The following is a 15,927-nucleotide window of genomic DNA, read 5'->3' as shown; positions in this document are numbered from 1 at the left end:
CATGAAAACAGGGCTCCTTGATATTTCAGAAATAATACAGGATTATAGACTTCACATGGAAAATCTCATTTTGTAGACAAAGATGTTAGAGATATTATTTCAGCTTTCCCTAGGAGGATTTTATTCAGGATTCTAGGACCTGGCACCTAATTAGTGATTTGTAATATTAAAATTTTTTCTAGTATAAAAATGTATTTGATGAATTAAAGAAATTTTTCTGCTGAGAAAAATGAATATCAAAATTAAGGTTTCAAATTTTTGCGGGTGGGAATTCTGATTTTTCTCTCTGCTTGCTGTGCTGTGTTACAGAAATGGAGCATCGATCAGTTAAGAAGGCTGGCATTGAGGTTCAGGAAATCAGAGGTTGGTCAGATTCCTCTTATGCCTGTGAAACCCAGGGCGGTTTGTATTGAATGCATTTATGGCTCTTGATTGTACTTAAAATTTTTCAGGTAGAAATATAATACAACACAGTAAATTATCTATTAACTTCTACTATGTACTTGAGCCTTTAAGCCTACATGTTGCCACTGCTTTTTCTGATAAACTGGAATAGTAATAATGAGCTCAAATTCACCAATTTGAAGTGATGGAAAGTGATCAGGGATGTAAGAAATCTACAAGTGGGCCAGAGACGTTAAGAGAGGGAAAAAGCCAGTTGGTCACTTCTGGAAGTATTTCAACCTCAGCCAATTAGAAAAATAACCTCCAGCACACTGGGAAAGGTCTTCGTTTATGGGCTCTAATCATTAGAGTGAAAAATATCTTTGGTGAGTTAATAATATAGGGGCCTGAAAAGATTAGCTGCTCCCTAAGCTCTAGTCTTACTACCATTCAGTCCCCAACATTTACTGTGGGCCATCTGTGTGTAAGACTCAGCAGGTTTAAGGTAAATGAAACTGTGCCTGACTTCAAGACGCTTGTAGCCTGGAAGGACTCTACGTGTATGCACAGATACTTATACGCATATGCGAAAGTGTTAGTTGCTCAGTCATGTCCCACTCTGTTGGACCCCATGGACTGTAGCCCACCAGGCTCCTCTGTCCATGGGATTCTCCGGGCAAGAATACTCCAATGGGTAGCCTTTCCCTTCGTCAAGGGATCTTCCCGACCCAGGGATCAAACCCAGGTCTCCTGCATTGCAGGCAGATTCTTTCCTATCTGAGCCTCTCTCTCTTTGGTGTATATTGGAAGGCATGGGGAAATAGAATGTGGTACTGGTAAAACTAACAGATTCATTTGGAATCCCAGTCAAATTATTTTCTCCCTTTCTTAGCTTCAGTTTATATTTATACATTTTCACTATTTGCAGGGGTTTGACATGGTTATGTGTAGTTAAGAACTCACTAGAGGTGTTCCTAATGTTTAAGTAGCCACGTGGCTCATTTCTTAGTTACTTTACAAATTATTCTCCTAGATATTAAGACTTAACCACAGGCTTACTTGTTTTCCTTTCTCATGAAAGCAGGTGGAAAAGACATGAAAAGAAGCGAGAAGCAAGAGGGAGTTTAGGGATTTTATATAGGCAGATAAGAAAATATAGCTGGCTCAAGGTTGAAAGGGGTAAGACAATATTATAAAATAAGTAAATAGCAACTGTTTGGCATCTGTAGAGATTATACCCAGGTGACACTACTGAGTGACATTCATACAACACTCATGTTGAAGAAGTTCCTATTTTCTGTTACTGTTATATATAGAATTATTGATAAGTTCTGTTTGCCCTGAAATAGAGATGTTGGAAAAGATACTATTATAAATAATAGCCATCACTTATGGAGCACAAAAAGGGGCTATACAAAAATTACGTTTAATCTTTACACCAACCAAATGATAATTGCTCTTATCCTCATTTTACATATGTGAGGAAATGAGGAACGGAATTAATACTAAGATATTAAACGGTAAAGCCAGAATTTAAGCCAGTCTGGCACCAAAGCTATGTTCTGAACCACTGTTACTGTCCTGTTGAGGAGAAATGAGTACCACCAATTCATTCACCTTAAGTTCTTCCAAGAATTACAGATTGGTGATAGTTGTAGTTTATTCTGAAATTGCTGGATTTCAAAGTAGCCTCACACCATTTCTATTTAAATCAGTCGGTTCAGTTGCTCAGTCGTGTCCAACTCTTTGTGACCCCATGGACTGCAGCACGACAGGCTTCCCTGTCCATCACCAACTCCCAGACCTTGATCCAAACTCATGTCTATTGAGTCGGTAACACCATCCAATCATCTCATCCTCATTGTCCCTTTCTCCTCCTGTCTTCAATCTTTCCTAGCATCCAGATCTTTTCTAATGAGTCAGTTCTTCACATCATGTGCCCAAAGGCCAAAGTATTGGAGCATCAGCTTCAGCATCAGTCCTTCCAGTGAATATTCAGGACTGATTTCCTTTAGGATGGACTGGCTTGATCTCCTTGCAGTCCAAAGAACTCTCAAGAGTCTTCTCCAACACTGCAGTACAAGAGCATCAGTTCTTGGGTGCTGAGCTTTCTTTATGGTCCAACTATCACGTGCATTCATGACTACTGAAAAAACCATACCTTTGACTATACAGAGCTTTGTTGGCAAAGTGATATCTCTGCTTTTGAATATGCTGTCTAGGTTGGTCATAACTTTTCTTCCAAGTGGCAAGCATCTTTTAATCTCATGACTGCAATCACCATCTGCAGTGATTCTGGAGCCCTAGAAAATAAAGGCTGTCACTGTTTGCATTGTTTCCCCATCTATTTGCCATGAAGTGATGGGCCAGATGCCTGATCTTCATTTTTTGAATGTTGAGCTTTAAGCCAACTTTTTCACTCTCCTCTTTCAGTTTCATCAAGAGGCTCTTTAGTTCCTCTTCACTTTCTGCCATAAAGGTGGTGTCATCTGCATATCTGAGGTTAGTGATATTTCTCCCAGCAATCTTGATTCCAGCTCGTGCTTCACCCATCCCAGCATTTCACCTAATGTACTCTGCATCTAAGTTAAATAAGTAGGGTGACAATATACAGCCTTGATGTATCCTTTCCCAGTGTGGATACAGTCCATTGTTCCATGTCCAGTTTCAACTGTTGCTTCCTGACCTGCATATAGATTTCTTAGGAGGCAGGTAAGGTGGTCTGGTATTCCTATCTCTTGTAGGATTGTCCACAGTTTGTTGTGATTTACACAGTCAAAGGCTTTAGTTAGTCAATGAAGCGGAAGTAGATGTTTTTCTGGAATTCTCTTGCTTTTTTTTATGATCCAGTGGATGTTGACAATTTGATCTCTGGTTCCTCTGCCTTTTCTAAATCCAGCTTGAACATTGGGAAGTTCACGGTTCACGTACTGTTGAAGCCTAGGTTGGAGAATTTTGAGAATTACTTCGCTAACATGCAAGATGAGTATAATTGTGTGGTAGTTTGAACATTTTTGGCATTGCCTTTCTTTGGGATTAGAATGAAAACTGACCTTTTCCAGTCCTGTGGCCACTGCTGAGTTTTCCAAATTTGCTGGCATATTGAGTGTAGCACTTTCACAGCATCATCTTTTAGGATTTGAAATAGCTCAACTTGAATTCCATCACCTCCACTAACTTTGTTTGTAGCGATGCTTCCTGAGGCCTGCTTGACTTTGCACTCCAAGATGTCTGGCTCTAGGTGAGTGATCACAGCGTTGTGGTTATCTGGGTCATTAAGATCTTTTTTGTATAGTTCTTCTGTGTGTCCTTGCCACCTCTTCTAAATATTTTCTGCTTCTCTTAGGTCCATACCATTTCTTTCCTTTATTGTGAAATGTTCCCTTGGTATCTCTGATTTTCTTGAAGAGATCTCTAGTCTTTCCCATCCTATTGTTTTCCTCTATTTCCTGGCATTGATCACTTAGGAGGGGTTTCTTACCTCTTCTTGCTATTCTTTGGAAGTCTGCATTCAGATGAATATATCTTTCCTTTTATCTTTTGCCTTTCACTTCTCTTCTTTTCTCAGCTATTTGTAAGGCCTCCTCAGACAACCATTTTGCCTTTTTCTATTTCTTTTTCTTGGGGATGATCTTGACCACTGCCTCTTGGACAATATCACAAACCTCCCTCCATAGTTTTTCAGGCACTCTGTCTATCAGATCTAATCCCTTGAATCTATTTCTCACTTCCACTGTATAATCATAAGGGATTTGATTTAGGTCATACCTGAATGGCCTAGTGGTTTTCCTTACTTTCTTCAATTTAAGTCTGAATTTGTCAATAAGGAGTTCATGATCTGAACCACAGTCAGCTCCTGATCTTGTTTTTGCTGACTGGATAGAGTGTCTCCATCTTCGGCTGCAAAGAATATAATCAGTCTGATTTTGGTATTGACCATCTGGTGATACCCATGTGTAGAGTCTTCTCTTGTGTTGTTGAAAGAGGGTGTTTGCTATGACCAGTGCATTCTCTTGGCAAAACTGTTAGCTTTTGCCTTGCTTCATTTTGTACTCCAAGGCCAAATTGGCTGTTACTCAGGTTTTCTTGACTCCCTACTTTTGCATTCCATTCCCCTGTGCTGAAAAGGACATCTTTTTTCATGTCAGTTCTATAATGTCTTGTAGGTCATCAAAGAACTGTTCAACTTCAGCTTCTTCGACATTAGTGGTTGGGGCATAGACTTGGATTACTGTGATATTGAATGGTTTGCCTCGGAAGTGAACAGAGGCCATTCTGTTGTTTTTGAAATTGTTCCCAAGAATGGCATTTTGGAGTCTTTTCTTAACTACGAGGGCTACTCCATTTCTAAAGGATTTTTGCCCATAGTAGTAGATATAATGGTCATCTGAGTTAAATTCACCCATTCCAGTCCATTTTAGTTCACTCATTCCTAAAATGTCAATGTTCACTCTTGCCATCTCCTGTTTGACCACTTCCAATTTACCTTTAAATAGTTCCCACCAAAACTCTGAGACTGTCCTGGTTGGCGTGTTGTGAACAGCCCAGCCACCTATCTCACCCTGGTTGGCCAGTCACGGGGACCCGTGCTCACCCATTGACCACGTTCTCTCTCCCTCTGCACACCGCAGAGTCCATTTGGTCATGGAACTTCCCAGCAGTTCAAATAGTAAACTCAACTGAAATCTCTTGTCGTGACAGTCCTGTGTTAATAGTTAGGAATACCCACACCCAAAGGAACTTGTTCTAGTCCTCTTTGAACCCATATGAGTCTCATTAAACTTTTTTTTTTTAAGATTATTTTCTTACTACAGAAAGGAATATAAATCATGCTGGATCGCCAAGAGTTTTGTCTTTTATCACAACCTATAAGCTTGGCCTCAACCAGCTCTTACAAAAGAGACAGAGAAACATCTTCCCAGATTAACAACCCTGTAGATACATGGTAATTGTAGATTTTGAAATTCCACTAACCTTTCATGACACTCATCCCCACTGAATGGTTACACAACTGATCAGTAATAGCAGAGTTTCTGAACCAGTATTTTGCTCTCAGGCAGTTTCAGGGATAAGAGAATTTGTGATGCTAAGAAACTTAGGAAAGGGATTGAAACTTTCAAATGAAGTTCCTAAGGGTAAAACAGACATACCAATATCCCTCCAAAAGCATAGCCTTTACCCCGCTCCCACCCCACAGTGAAAGATGATGATGGTGAATCTGTCTTTAGAAAATAGAAATAAATTCTCTAATGCCATTGGCATCTTAGACCTTATGGAGAGCAACACATTGTAGAGGAAGCACAGTGCATTAAACAAACCAACCCAGAAAGGTGTAGAGGAATACCTTGTTTTGTTGCACTTTGCTTTTTTGTGTCTTTCACAAGTGAAAGCTTATGCAGCCCTGCATTGAGCAAGTCTGCCGGCACCACTTGCCAACAGCATTTGCTCACTTCCTGTCTCCGTGTCACATTTTGGTAATTCCTGAAATATTTCAAACGTTTTCAATGTTATTTGTTATGGTGACCTGTGATCACCATCTTTGATGTTACTGACTTGCTGAAGGCTCAGATAATAGCATTTGTTGCAAGAAACTTTTTTTTTTTAATTAAAGCATGTACATTTTTTAAGACAGTGCTATTGTATGCTTAATAGACTATGGTATAGTATAAACATAACTTTCATTTGCAATGGGAACCAAAAACATTTACGTGACTTGCTTAATTGCAGTATGTGCTTTATTGCAATGGTCCAGAACTGAACCTCAGTGGCTCCAAAATAAGCCCGGGATCTTATTGATGCTATACAGACTTTCCATGCCTTCTCACATGTTACTTGCCATTATGCCATCTAAAACCTTCAGCCTTCAGTTCCATCTGTGATGAATGGGGTAGTAATTGTTGTGTTGGTGTATTTAGAATGTCTCTCCTTCCTGTCCCAGTTATTTTCATTCCAGAGGTCTCTGGGCTTCTCCCCTTCTGTAAAGGGGGAGAGACGCACATGTGCTTGTGTGTGTGAGCTCACACAAGAGTGCACTTCCCTTTCTAAATGCGTTGCTTTAAAGAAGAAAGAGAACACCTCTTATGCATCAGTCTTCAGGATTATTTTATTTCCAGGTATCTGCAGAGATGCTGGAAAAGCTTGTTTGAAGATATTTTTGTTGTCGATTTAATCTGTCTGGAGTCATGTATGACAGGAAAATGTCCATGAGCAACCCCCACCTTCTAGTAGCACCAGGTCCTGGCTAATCTTAGAGCTTCTTCATTCCATCTTCATCAAGGATGCTCTGAATTACTGGGGGGTTTTAGTGAAAGAATTTAGGATAAAGAGTAAAAGTGACAGAATTTAGATTGTTCTTCATGCTTTGAGTGAAATTCTTAGACTCTTAAGTGATAACTATTTTTTAGGCTTTTTACTCCCCTTATAAAGTCATCTAAGAGCAACATATTGCTTTTTTTACAGTAGGAAATTAAAATTTTTTTATCCTCATTCTTTAAAATGTAGAGCGTCATTTAAAATCTAAATATACTGCACCTGGTTCCAAAAGTTAGAATGTTCCAGTATTTTTAGGAGATGACATGCAGAGTACAGAAGAGGTGTGGATATCAAGGATTTCTAAAGTACAGTGTGTCCATCTTCGCAAGTTCCCCACCTTATTCTCAGCACACTTTCTGTGAAAGGTAAAATGATTCTTTTAGTCTGTCACCTACATCATAGTTCTTCTTTCCTTTTACTGGAGCTCTGTCCTAGCTCAGGCTTACAAATGAAATGACATATGAGTTGGCACAGCGAACATCCACGGCCTAGGTAGATGCGCTAAGTGACAGGTAGAAAGTGCTATGTAATTACTCTGATTATAGTCACTTTCAAATAGGCACAAATCCTTCTGCCAAGGCAGCAATTTCGTGTCCTCCAATCTCCACCTCTTTGGCCTGTATTCTGTAATCCTATCATCACTTTATTGTTATTTTTTGCTTAAACATAGAACAATCTGTATACCTTTTCAACAATAATGAAGAAAAAGACAAAACAGCTAGTAGCCAGGAAAAATAAGAATCATACTCTTATTCCTCCTGGAAACTGAGACTTAGATTAAATTTGAACCATTTAGGTCTATGAACCAATCCGTTTCCTCCTTTCCCACTTAAGTTTGAAGACCCACTTCCATGGATAAAAGAAGAGAAACAGTGGTCTCCCCTTAATGACAGTGCAGGGAAGGGAAGGAGAACTCTGAGGCCATCTGTGACTTAATGACAGTGCAGGGAAGGGAAGGAGAACTCTGAGGCCATCTGTGAAGTGGTGATCGCAATAGCGCCCACTCATTGGCTTGGTGTGATGATTAAATGAGAAGAGTGCCTGAAACAGTGTATGTGCGCCCTAGATATCACTGAGACCAGTCAGGAAGCTTGCTCTGAATATTGAGGCAAAAAGCTGGAACCTAGCAGTGTGTATCGTAAACGGTGTTTACAATGTCTTAAGTAATTTGAGAAATGCTTCCTTGGAGAAGTATTTCCAATATGTCTACACATATTAAACTTTGATCGTGTTAAAACACTAATCCTTGCCACTTTGTCAAAATTACCATGAGGCCATCTGATACAATTTGTATCATAGGGCAAAAGGGCACACCAAGAAGCTGAAGTTCAGAAACCTTGTAAGCCTTTGGGCAAACTCGGTTGTAACTTCTAGCTTCACACACAGGGTTCTGGGCAGACACATGTATGTGTTCTTGGGGGCAAGAACATCCCAAGGTTCAACCTCATTCTGCGTCAGTAGTTGTTAAGATTCCTGCAATCGCTTACTTAGTTTTGTTGTTATCAGTTTCCCAAGTAGTACTTTAGGCCTGATATCTACCCAGTATCTGCCAATATCACGGAACAGCTGTGTAAGTTATTTTCCTCAACAACAAACGGACATACAGTGCATCCTACACTTATAACTTGCTGGAAACTGCAGAAAAGAGCCTGGGAAGGACCCAGTTCCCTTTTTCCAATTCTAGAATTAATGCATGCGACTATGCATGTGAGGCACCAGTGATTCAGTGAACACGAAAGAGGCTCATAAACTAAAATCACAAGGAGATAAGTACTTACGAAGCACCTTAGGATAAACATTTATGCTCAGTAATTTCTTTAAGGAGGTCGTTGTCATCCTCAGTTATACAGAGGAGGTGTCTAAGGCCCACATCACTTAAGTAACTTGCCCAAAGTTACACAAGCTGGCTCTACAGGAGAACTGGGATTCGAGCTCAGATTCATCTGACTCCAGTATGCACACCAATTCTGGTCCCTTATACCATGTCGCCTGTTCATTTTACCTTTGAAAAAATGCAAAAGGAGGATACATCTTCTGTGGAATTATACCTAAAGAGGAAACAAAGGGTAGAACCAAATAAAACCAATTTAAAGGTGAAAAACCATTCCATGGGAATTTGCCAGTCACAGGTACCAGCTCGGTAGCTGCAGATATTGAAGCCTGAACCCCGCATGCATTGAGCTCAACAAGTTCTTCGTGAGCAGCCGTTAATCTGCCTGGGCAGGGGCGGGTGGGAGGGTTACAGAGTCTTTGAGTCAGTTGAATATTGTCAACTCTTCTTTCCCTGAAGAATCCGAGGCAGTTGTTGAAACCAAAATGGAGAACAAACCCGCCTCCTCAGAATTGCAGAAGATACAAGAGAAACAGAAGCTGGTCAAAGAGCCGGGCTCCGGAGTGCCGGCTGTTCTCATTACAACCCTTCTGGTTATTCCTGTGGTTGTCCTGCTGGCCATTGCCTTATTTATTCGGTGGAAAAAATCAAGGGCCTTTGGAGGCAAGTAAAACGAGCCCCTTGAATTTGGAACCTCTCTGGGAAAGAGTGTTTGACCTGATTATCAAAGTTTGGTTGTGACCTTTTTTTCAGTGTGTTTTTTTTTTTTAAGTGTTCTGTACCTCTTTCAGTGTGATTGTCTGTGTCCCAAATATTGTCTATAGTTAGTATCAAAGTGGAAAAATGTACCTGGAGCTTCAGAATTTGGATAGATAAAAGCCCAACCCCCTATTACGGCTTTTTAGCATTGGTGTAAAGCCATTAGATGTCTCCATATGAAACTGTGTAGATGAGTAGAGTCTGTATAAATTAGCTGAAGCGTCAGGAAGGAGGAGATCCCTGCTGTTAGAAACAGGCCCAGTCCTCAAAACGCCTGGGTCAGTTTTTTAGAAGTTGTCTGTTTTTCCCTAGTTGTGGGTCTAGCCCCTAGCTCTGTGACCTTGGGCAAGTTACTTAACCTCTCTAAGCCAGAGGTTTTTCATCTGTAAAGTGGGGGTACAATAGTCACAAGGCTGTGTAGGGATTAAATGAAATAATGTACATACAGCATTTATCACAGAACCTGGCACCTATAAGTGCTCAATTAATAACACCAGTGATTATAAGGAATAATCATTAGTAATAAACTAATAAAAAGTCATAAAAGATACTTGTCTTAAACCTCACCTCTCTCAGGAAACCAATTATTTCCATAGAAAACCATTTGACAGTTAAAAGAGTGGAGTGAAGGAGGGGAGAGTCCAATACTGGTGTCAGTGTTTTGTCGAATCATCATCATAGTATCAGACTGAGTAGCTGAGTTCCCTTCAAGGTATCCACATAAGTAAATCCAACTCGTGATTCTCACCTCTCAGAAACAGTCCCTTGGCGGGGTCCCCAGGTCCTGAGGCAGGAGGCTACAGCTGCATCTGGGAAGGTATTAATGGACCAGAATGGTGGACAGCATTCGATCAAGAAACAGCATCTGATCCAATTTCAGGCCAAGGCGACTGGCAGGGATTCAGTGCCCACGGCAAAGTCCTGACACAGAAAAGGACACAGAAAACAAAACCAAAGGATTTAAATTAATAATTTTTGAAAGGGAGTTTTTCTAGGACTTCTTGCTTGTCACCTGCAGTCAATAAAGCTCTTCAAAAATACAGTAACTCTTCCCAACAAGGGCTGAGCAGAGGCAAAGATAAGTAGATGTAGTCGTTGTCTTCATGGAATTAGATGGAAGCTTCAAAAGAGCAAGAATCTTGTGTGTTTGCTTGTTTCCTGATATATCCAGCACAAATAACAGTTCCTGGCCCTGAGGATATGATAAATAGTCACTGGGAAAAGGATGGAATAAATAAATGGAGCTCACAGAATAGATAAGACATAAAAAAGAAATGACACAAAAAGGTATTAATAGTGGATGGTACGTACAGTGATAAATATGTGGAGTATCAGAAATACATGAGGCCAGGGGGCGGGGTATAGCAGGAATATTGCTAATCAGTCCACTCAAAGGAGGAGTGGTTGGGGTATCAAGAAGGTTTGGTATCTACCTCTTTGCTGTTAGCACATGTGCGTGGTGCTGCTACCAGAATATTGTTCACAGGAGTATGTTGGGAAGACTGAGGGACCCAGGTCAAACCATATGAAATTGCCATTCATGTTCAGTCATGTTTTAAAAAATTACAGCTTTATATGGTTCAGTTGAATACATTTAATTCTGTTTTAATCCTAAAAGTATACCAGCCTCTCACCTTTTTTCCATTCATGTTCAATCATGTTTTATTTAAGAAACTACAGCTTTATATGGTTTAGTCTAATACATTTAATTCTAAAAGTATACCAACCTCTCACCTCTTTTCAACATTTGTTCCTGATAGATCTTATACAGTCTATGAGGGTTTTAATAACCCTCGTGAAAGGCCTTCCACTTACTCAGCACACCCATATAGCTTGTCAGCGTCACATCAGACACTGTGCTGGGCACACGGGATGCAAAACTGAGGACCAGCCCGCATCCTTGTGCAGTTTGCAGTCTTCGTTTGTCGGCTTGCTAACCGTCTTATCAAATTCTCCTTCCCTCCTTGCTTGTTTCTCTCCCCACCTCCCCTTCTGCCTTTGCTCTGTGCTCCACCATGCCGCCTCCACTCCTGTTAGAGGCTTCGTGGGAGGACCCTGAGCCTTATTTTCCTGACCATAGTCCGGAAGGGAGTGTTGGAAGCAGGGCAGAGAGCGCAGTGAGACACACAGCACTCGGAGAAACCAGAAACTCCGTCTGGAGTTCAGCCTCCGCCTAAGGAGAGAGTCAGTTTTTCATGGAACAAGAATTTGGGTCACCATGTATGGCTGCAGATACTCAGGGTTTCAGAAGTTTTTTGCCTTCAGTCTTATGTAAAAAGCAAATGCTGTGCATTTGGATCCAAAGCTTCCTCAATCAGGACATGTACTGTTGTTAATAGAAAGCCTAAAACCTCGGACCAATATTCCTAAATTGTAGTAACCACAGCTTCCAAGGTTTTACAAATTATGGGTAATTTTTAATTTTGTCATAATAAAGGTAACTAATATTTACCGAGCATTTCCTGTGTATATACCAAACACTGCTTGTAAACATGTCACATGCTTACGGAGAGGTAGGGATTGTCATTGGTCCCATCTTTTCTTCAGAAGAGAAAACTGAGGCTCAGAGAAGTAATTTGAGATTGCACAGCCTATAAGAGACCTAGGTAGGAGTCAAACCCAGCTCTGGATGATACGTTGCCTTTTGCCCCCCTTAGAATTCTAAGAATACATACAGACGGGAGCCAGGCCTTGTTATTAATCATTTAGGAATTCCTTATTTTGTATTGAAAGCTGGGCCCATGGATTGAGGAGGGTGATTGGGACTTATTTTGAAATATGCCCTCTTTCTCTAGCAGATTCTGAACGTAAACTTGAGGCCAGTTCGGGAAGAGTTCTGGGAAGACTTAGAGGTATGCATGTGACCTTTTAGAATCCTTCCCATTTGATTCACAGTCAACAAGATCATGTCTTTTAAAAAGCAAGGAGATACTTTGTATTTTCTCTCTGGAAATTAGGCTTCTCCTGTGTAACACAGTATCCCCCGCAAATGCCAGATGCAAACCATGCCCCAACCAAAAGTGTGTGACTAAGGCGGCAGGTTCCGCAGCTTCGTTTTCCCACCTTGCCATTCTGTGTCACCGACTTCTTCTCCCTGCCTTTTTATGTCCCCCCATTTGTCTTCAGCGAATTTTCTGTCACTCCTGTCGGTGTGTCAGTGCGTGTCTTAGTGAGGATGACCTTTTCATAAACTCATCGTAATGAAGAGCTGCTCAAGGGGACAGCCATTCCCGAGAGCCTGGAAAAAGCAGGAGCTGAAATAATCCTGCAGAAATACATAATCCTGGGGAGCTTTGGGGTGTTTTGTTTGTTTTTTCCTTATTTATTTTAATGAACCCGTGAAGTCGTATCTTTCTGACTCTGACGGATCAGTGTCTCTATGTCATTTTTCCCCCCTCTCTAATACCTGCCCTTTCCCATCCCCAGAAGAATTTATAAGGAAACTGAAAATCATTTGTGCAGACCTTACCTCAATCCTCTGTCCCTGTTCGCTTTCTCCAGGAAAGGGAGGCGGAGGCCTAAACCTGGGCAACTTCTTCGCCAGCCGGAAGGGCTACAGCCGGAAGGGGTTCGACCGCCTCAGCACGGAAGGAAGCGACCAGGAGAAAGATGAGGACGCAAGCGAGTCCGAAGAAGAGTACTCGGCCCCGCCGCCCGCCCCCACCCCTTCCTCCTGAGAAACGGGGCTTTCTTTTAGGCTGACGAGATTTACCAAGGATGCCAGGTTCCTTTCCCCTTGAGCACGCTGAGCGTTTTGCGTATTTAATTGTGAACCGTACCCGTCTGTGTGGGACCGTACACCTTTTATTTACTTCCTTTGGGATTAGGTGGCCTCTGTTTCTAGTTGAGGAGTTTCCTGAAAGTTCATTCGCCGTGCCATTGTCTTTATGTGAACATAGGATAGGGAAGCGATCCTCTTCTTCCATCACGCTAGTCGTTTAGGGATGGCAGGTTTGCTCATCTGCATTTTTGAGACTTTTCTGTAGTTTGTAAATAACTCCGTTATCTGCTTGAACACAGTATTCTCCCAATAGCACTTCCATTGCCAGTGTCTTTCTTTGGTGCCTTTCCTGTTCAGCATTCTCAGCCTGTGGCAGTGAAGAGAAACTTTGTGCTACATGACGACAAAGCTGCTAAATCTCCTATTTTTTTAAAATCACTAACATTATATTGCAACAAGGGAAAGAAAAAAGTCTCTATTTAAATTTTTTTTTTTTTTTTAACTTCCTTCCTCAGTTGGTGTGTTTTGGGGATGTCTTATTTTTAGATGGTTATACTGTTAGATCACTATTTTCAGAATCTGAATGTAATTTGTGTAATAAAGTGTTTTCAGAGCATTAGCTGTCAGAGTGTATTTTGCAGTTTTTGCATATTTGCAGGGCTTGTATACAACTTTTGTAATAATTACACAAACCTAAGCTATAGTGAAACCTGTGAAACCTTTTCAATGTTTCAAAAGAAGTGCATTGTATTAAAATTAAGAAACCATTTTATTATGTAGCACATATAAATTAAAAACCAGCCCGAGTTTACATATATGTGAAAACCAGGCTTTCTCTAAAAATCCAAAGAGGATTTTTGCTTGTATAACAATCAGAAGGTAAATAATAAAAGGTGATTGTAGCTAAGAGGAAACCTGTGTCTCAAATTACATATACAAATTAATCCATCAGTGTAGGTTACTACTAATGGTTTCCTTTTTTAAACAATAATTTTACTCCAAATATCCATGTATTTTATAGGAATATTCCATCTTACAGTGACTACAAATTACTTTTAAAACATATTTTTCATAATCTGTCAGTTCAGTTTAGTAAGAACCTGATAGCTTTTCTTTTTATAATAATCAGACTCTAGAACCCTTTCTTCAGAATGCCTACTTGCTATTCAGACATCTCAGTAGTGGCATATTAGAGATTAAAACAATATAGACTAACTTGCAAAAAAAAAAATGGAAATGTCTTCTAGCTAAGTTATTTAAAATATCTAACAACCTAGATTCTTTCCCCTCATAATTGACACACACTTGATCTAACTGGAAGATTTCTTTCCTTGTCGAGTGAAAACACACTTTTGCTCCCTCTGGCCTCTCTTCTATGCCCCTTTCACCACATTAGTGAATGTAGACTCACAACAGCACTGTCCTGACATATTGGGTAGCCAAGATGTTCCTAACGTTTCTTCCATAAGCTCTCATTAATAGACCCAACAAACGTATCGGCCAATCCAGTTTGGGTGCCTGTTCTCTATATCTTACATGTTTGTATTTCAACATCAGTGTTAATACAGTGCCCAAGAGGCATAAGTTGACTTTGATGCTGTTCAAGTTTTCTTACATTGAGGAAATTAGTTGACTTGCACGAAAGCCATCTTTTCTGGTGCACTATTTGATCATCAGCTCTGTTAACTACATATCTTTTAATGTTATGTATGCCCAGTTTTGTTCCTGAACAGCTTTACAGTGGCTCATGGATGGGAAAAAAAAAAAAAAATAGATCAAAATGATAAGTTATATGAAAGCAGGAAAGAAAAAAGGGAAAACAAAGATAAAAAATGGAAAAATTTATACAAGAATAATTCTTATTATAGTTCATTAGAAGAATTTGGCTCTAAACTTTCTAGCAGCTCATTAAATAAAACTGGATTAGTTACATGATTCATGAGCCAATTAAACTTTTAGAGTTGCTAATAATAAGAGCAGAAAAATTTGTTCCCAAGTAGCTTCTGAAAGATAGCACCTTGTTGGGTAATTAAACTCTTCCACAGTATCCATAGAGTAGACAAAAACATTTTTCAGGGCTCTTCTTACATGCTGGTGCATGCTAAGTCTCTTCAGTCACGTCTCACTCTTTGTGACCCTATGGACTGTAGCCCGCCAGACTCCTCTGTCCATGGGATTCTCCAGGCAAGAATACTGGAGTGGGTTGCTGTGCCTTCCTCCAAGGGATCTTCCCAACCCAGGGATTGAACACGCGTCTCTCTCTCCTGCATTGGTAGGCAAGTTCTTTGCCACTAGCACCACTTGGGAAGCCCAAAATGAAAGTGGTGCTGAACTGAGAGTCTTGCTTCCAATAGAAAACCTAAGGATATCTTACAATTCTGTGCTGCACAGGGGACCGTGAACAGCCCAGCTGAGTGTATAGTCAGGACAGTCAAGATGGCTGTCCCCTTGCTCTCTGTGCGTCACCAGCTCGAGCACCTCACGGACCTCCCGACACCCTTGCCCCAGGCCCAGCGAATGCTAGTTCTAATCAAAGAGGCCGTGTTTCCCTGGTAACTGACTTTATTCCCTGCTATAATTGGCAACTGCCCCTTGCACCCAGAGCAAAGCCTGGCCGGCCGCCATGTTTTGTCTGACGTTTGCTGAGGTGTCGCTCCAGAACCTTCCTTGCTTCAGACATGTAAGCTCCCTCATCCATTAAACCTGTGGTCCCCAACATTTTTGGCACCAGGGACCAGTTTCGTGGAAGACAGTTTTTCCACAGACCGGGGGAGAGGTGGGACGGTGGTTTCGATTTCAACCTCTGCTCACGACCTGCCATTTGGCCGGGCTCCTCACAGGCCACTGACCAATACCCGTCCTTGGCCGTGGTTAGGGGACCCCTGCATTGAGCCATTGACGTGTGCCTGGGCCCTTACAT

The 15,927-nt window shown here is 40.9% G+C and overlaps 1 protein-coding gene across 10 annotated transcripts in view; it reads left to right on the top strand.

Annotated features, from left to right (window-relative positions):
• PAM (peptidylglycine alpha-amidating monooxygenase) overlaps positions 1 to 13,626 on the top strand; it is a 323,067-nt gene extending 309,441 nt beyond the window's left edge. For 4 of the 10 annotated variants that reach the window (XM_018049999.1, XM_018049998.1, XM_018050005.1 and 1 more), the window contains 4 exons: positions 310 to 363; positions 8,987 to 9,190; positions 12,082 to 12,138; positions 12,788 to 13,626. In XM_018049999.1, coding sequence (XP_017905488.1) covers positions 310 to 363; positions 8,987 to 9,190; positions 12,082 to 12,138; positions 12,788 to 12,963 — 491 coding nt within the window. In that variant the 3' untranslated portion in view covers positions 12,964 to 13,626. The remainder of the gene's footprint in view (positions 1 to 309; positions 364 to 8,986; positions 9,191 to 12,081; positions 12,139 to 12,787) is intronic. The other 6 variants (XM_018050006.1, XM_018050000.1, XM_018050003.1 and 3 more) reach the window with 5 other exon arrangements.

This window comes from Capra hircus, chromosome 7 (genome assembly GCF_001704415.2).
Source record: "Capra hircus breed San Clemente chromosome 7, ASM170441v1, whole genome shotgun sequence".
NCBI classification, from domain to species: domain Eukaryota; kingdom Metazoa; phylum Chordata; class Mammalia; order Artiodactyla; family Bovidae; genus Capra; species Capra hircus.
Note: the sequence above shows the minus strand (reverse complement) of the source record. Positions and strands in the feature narration are given on the sequence as shown.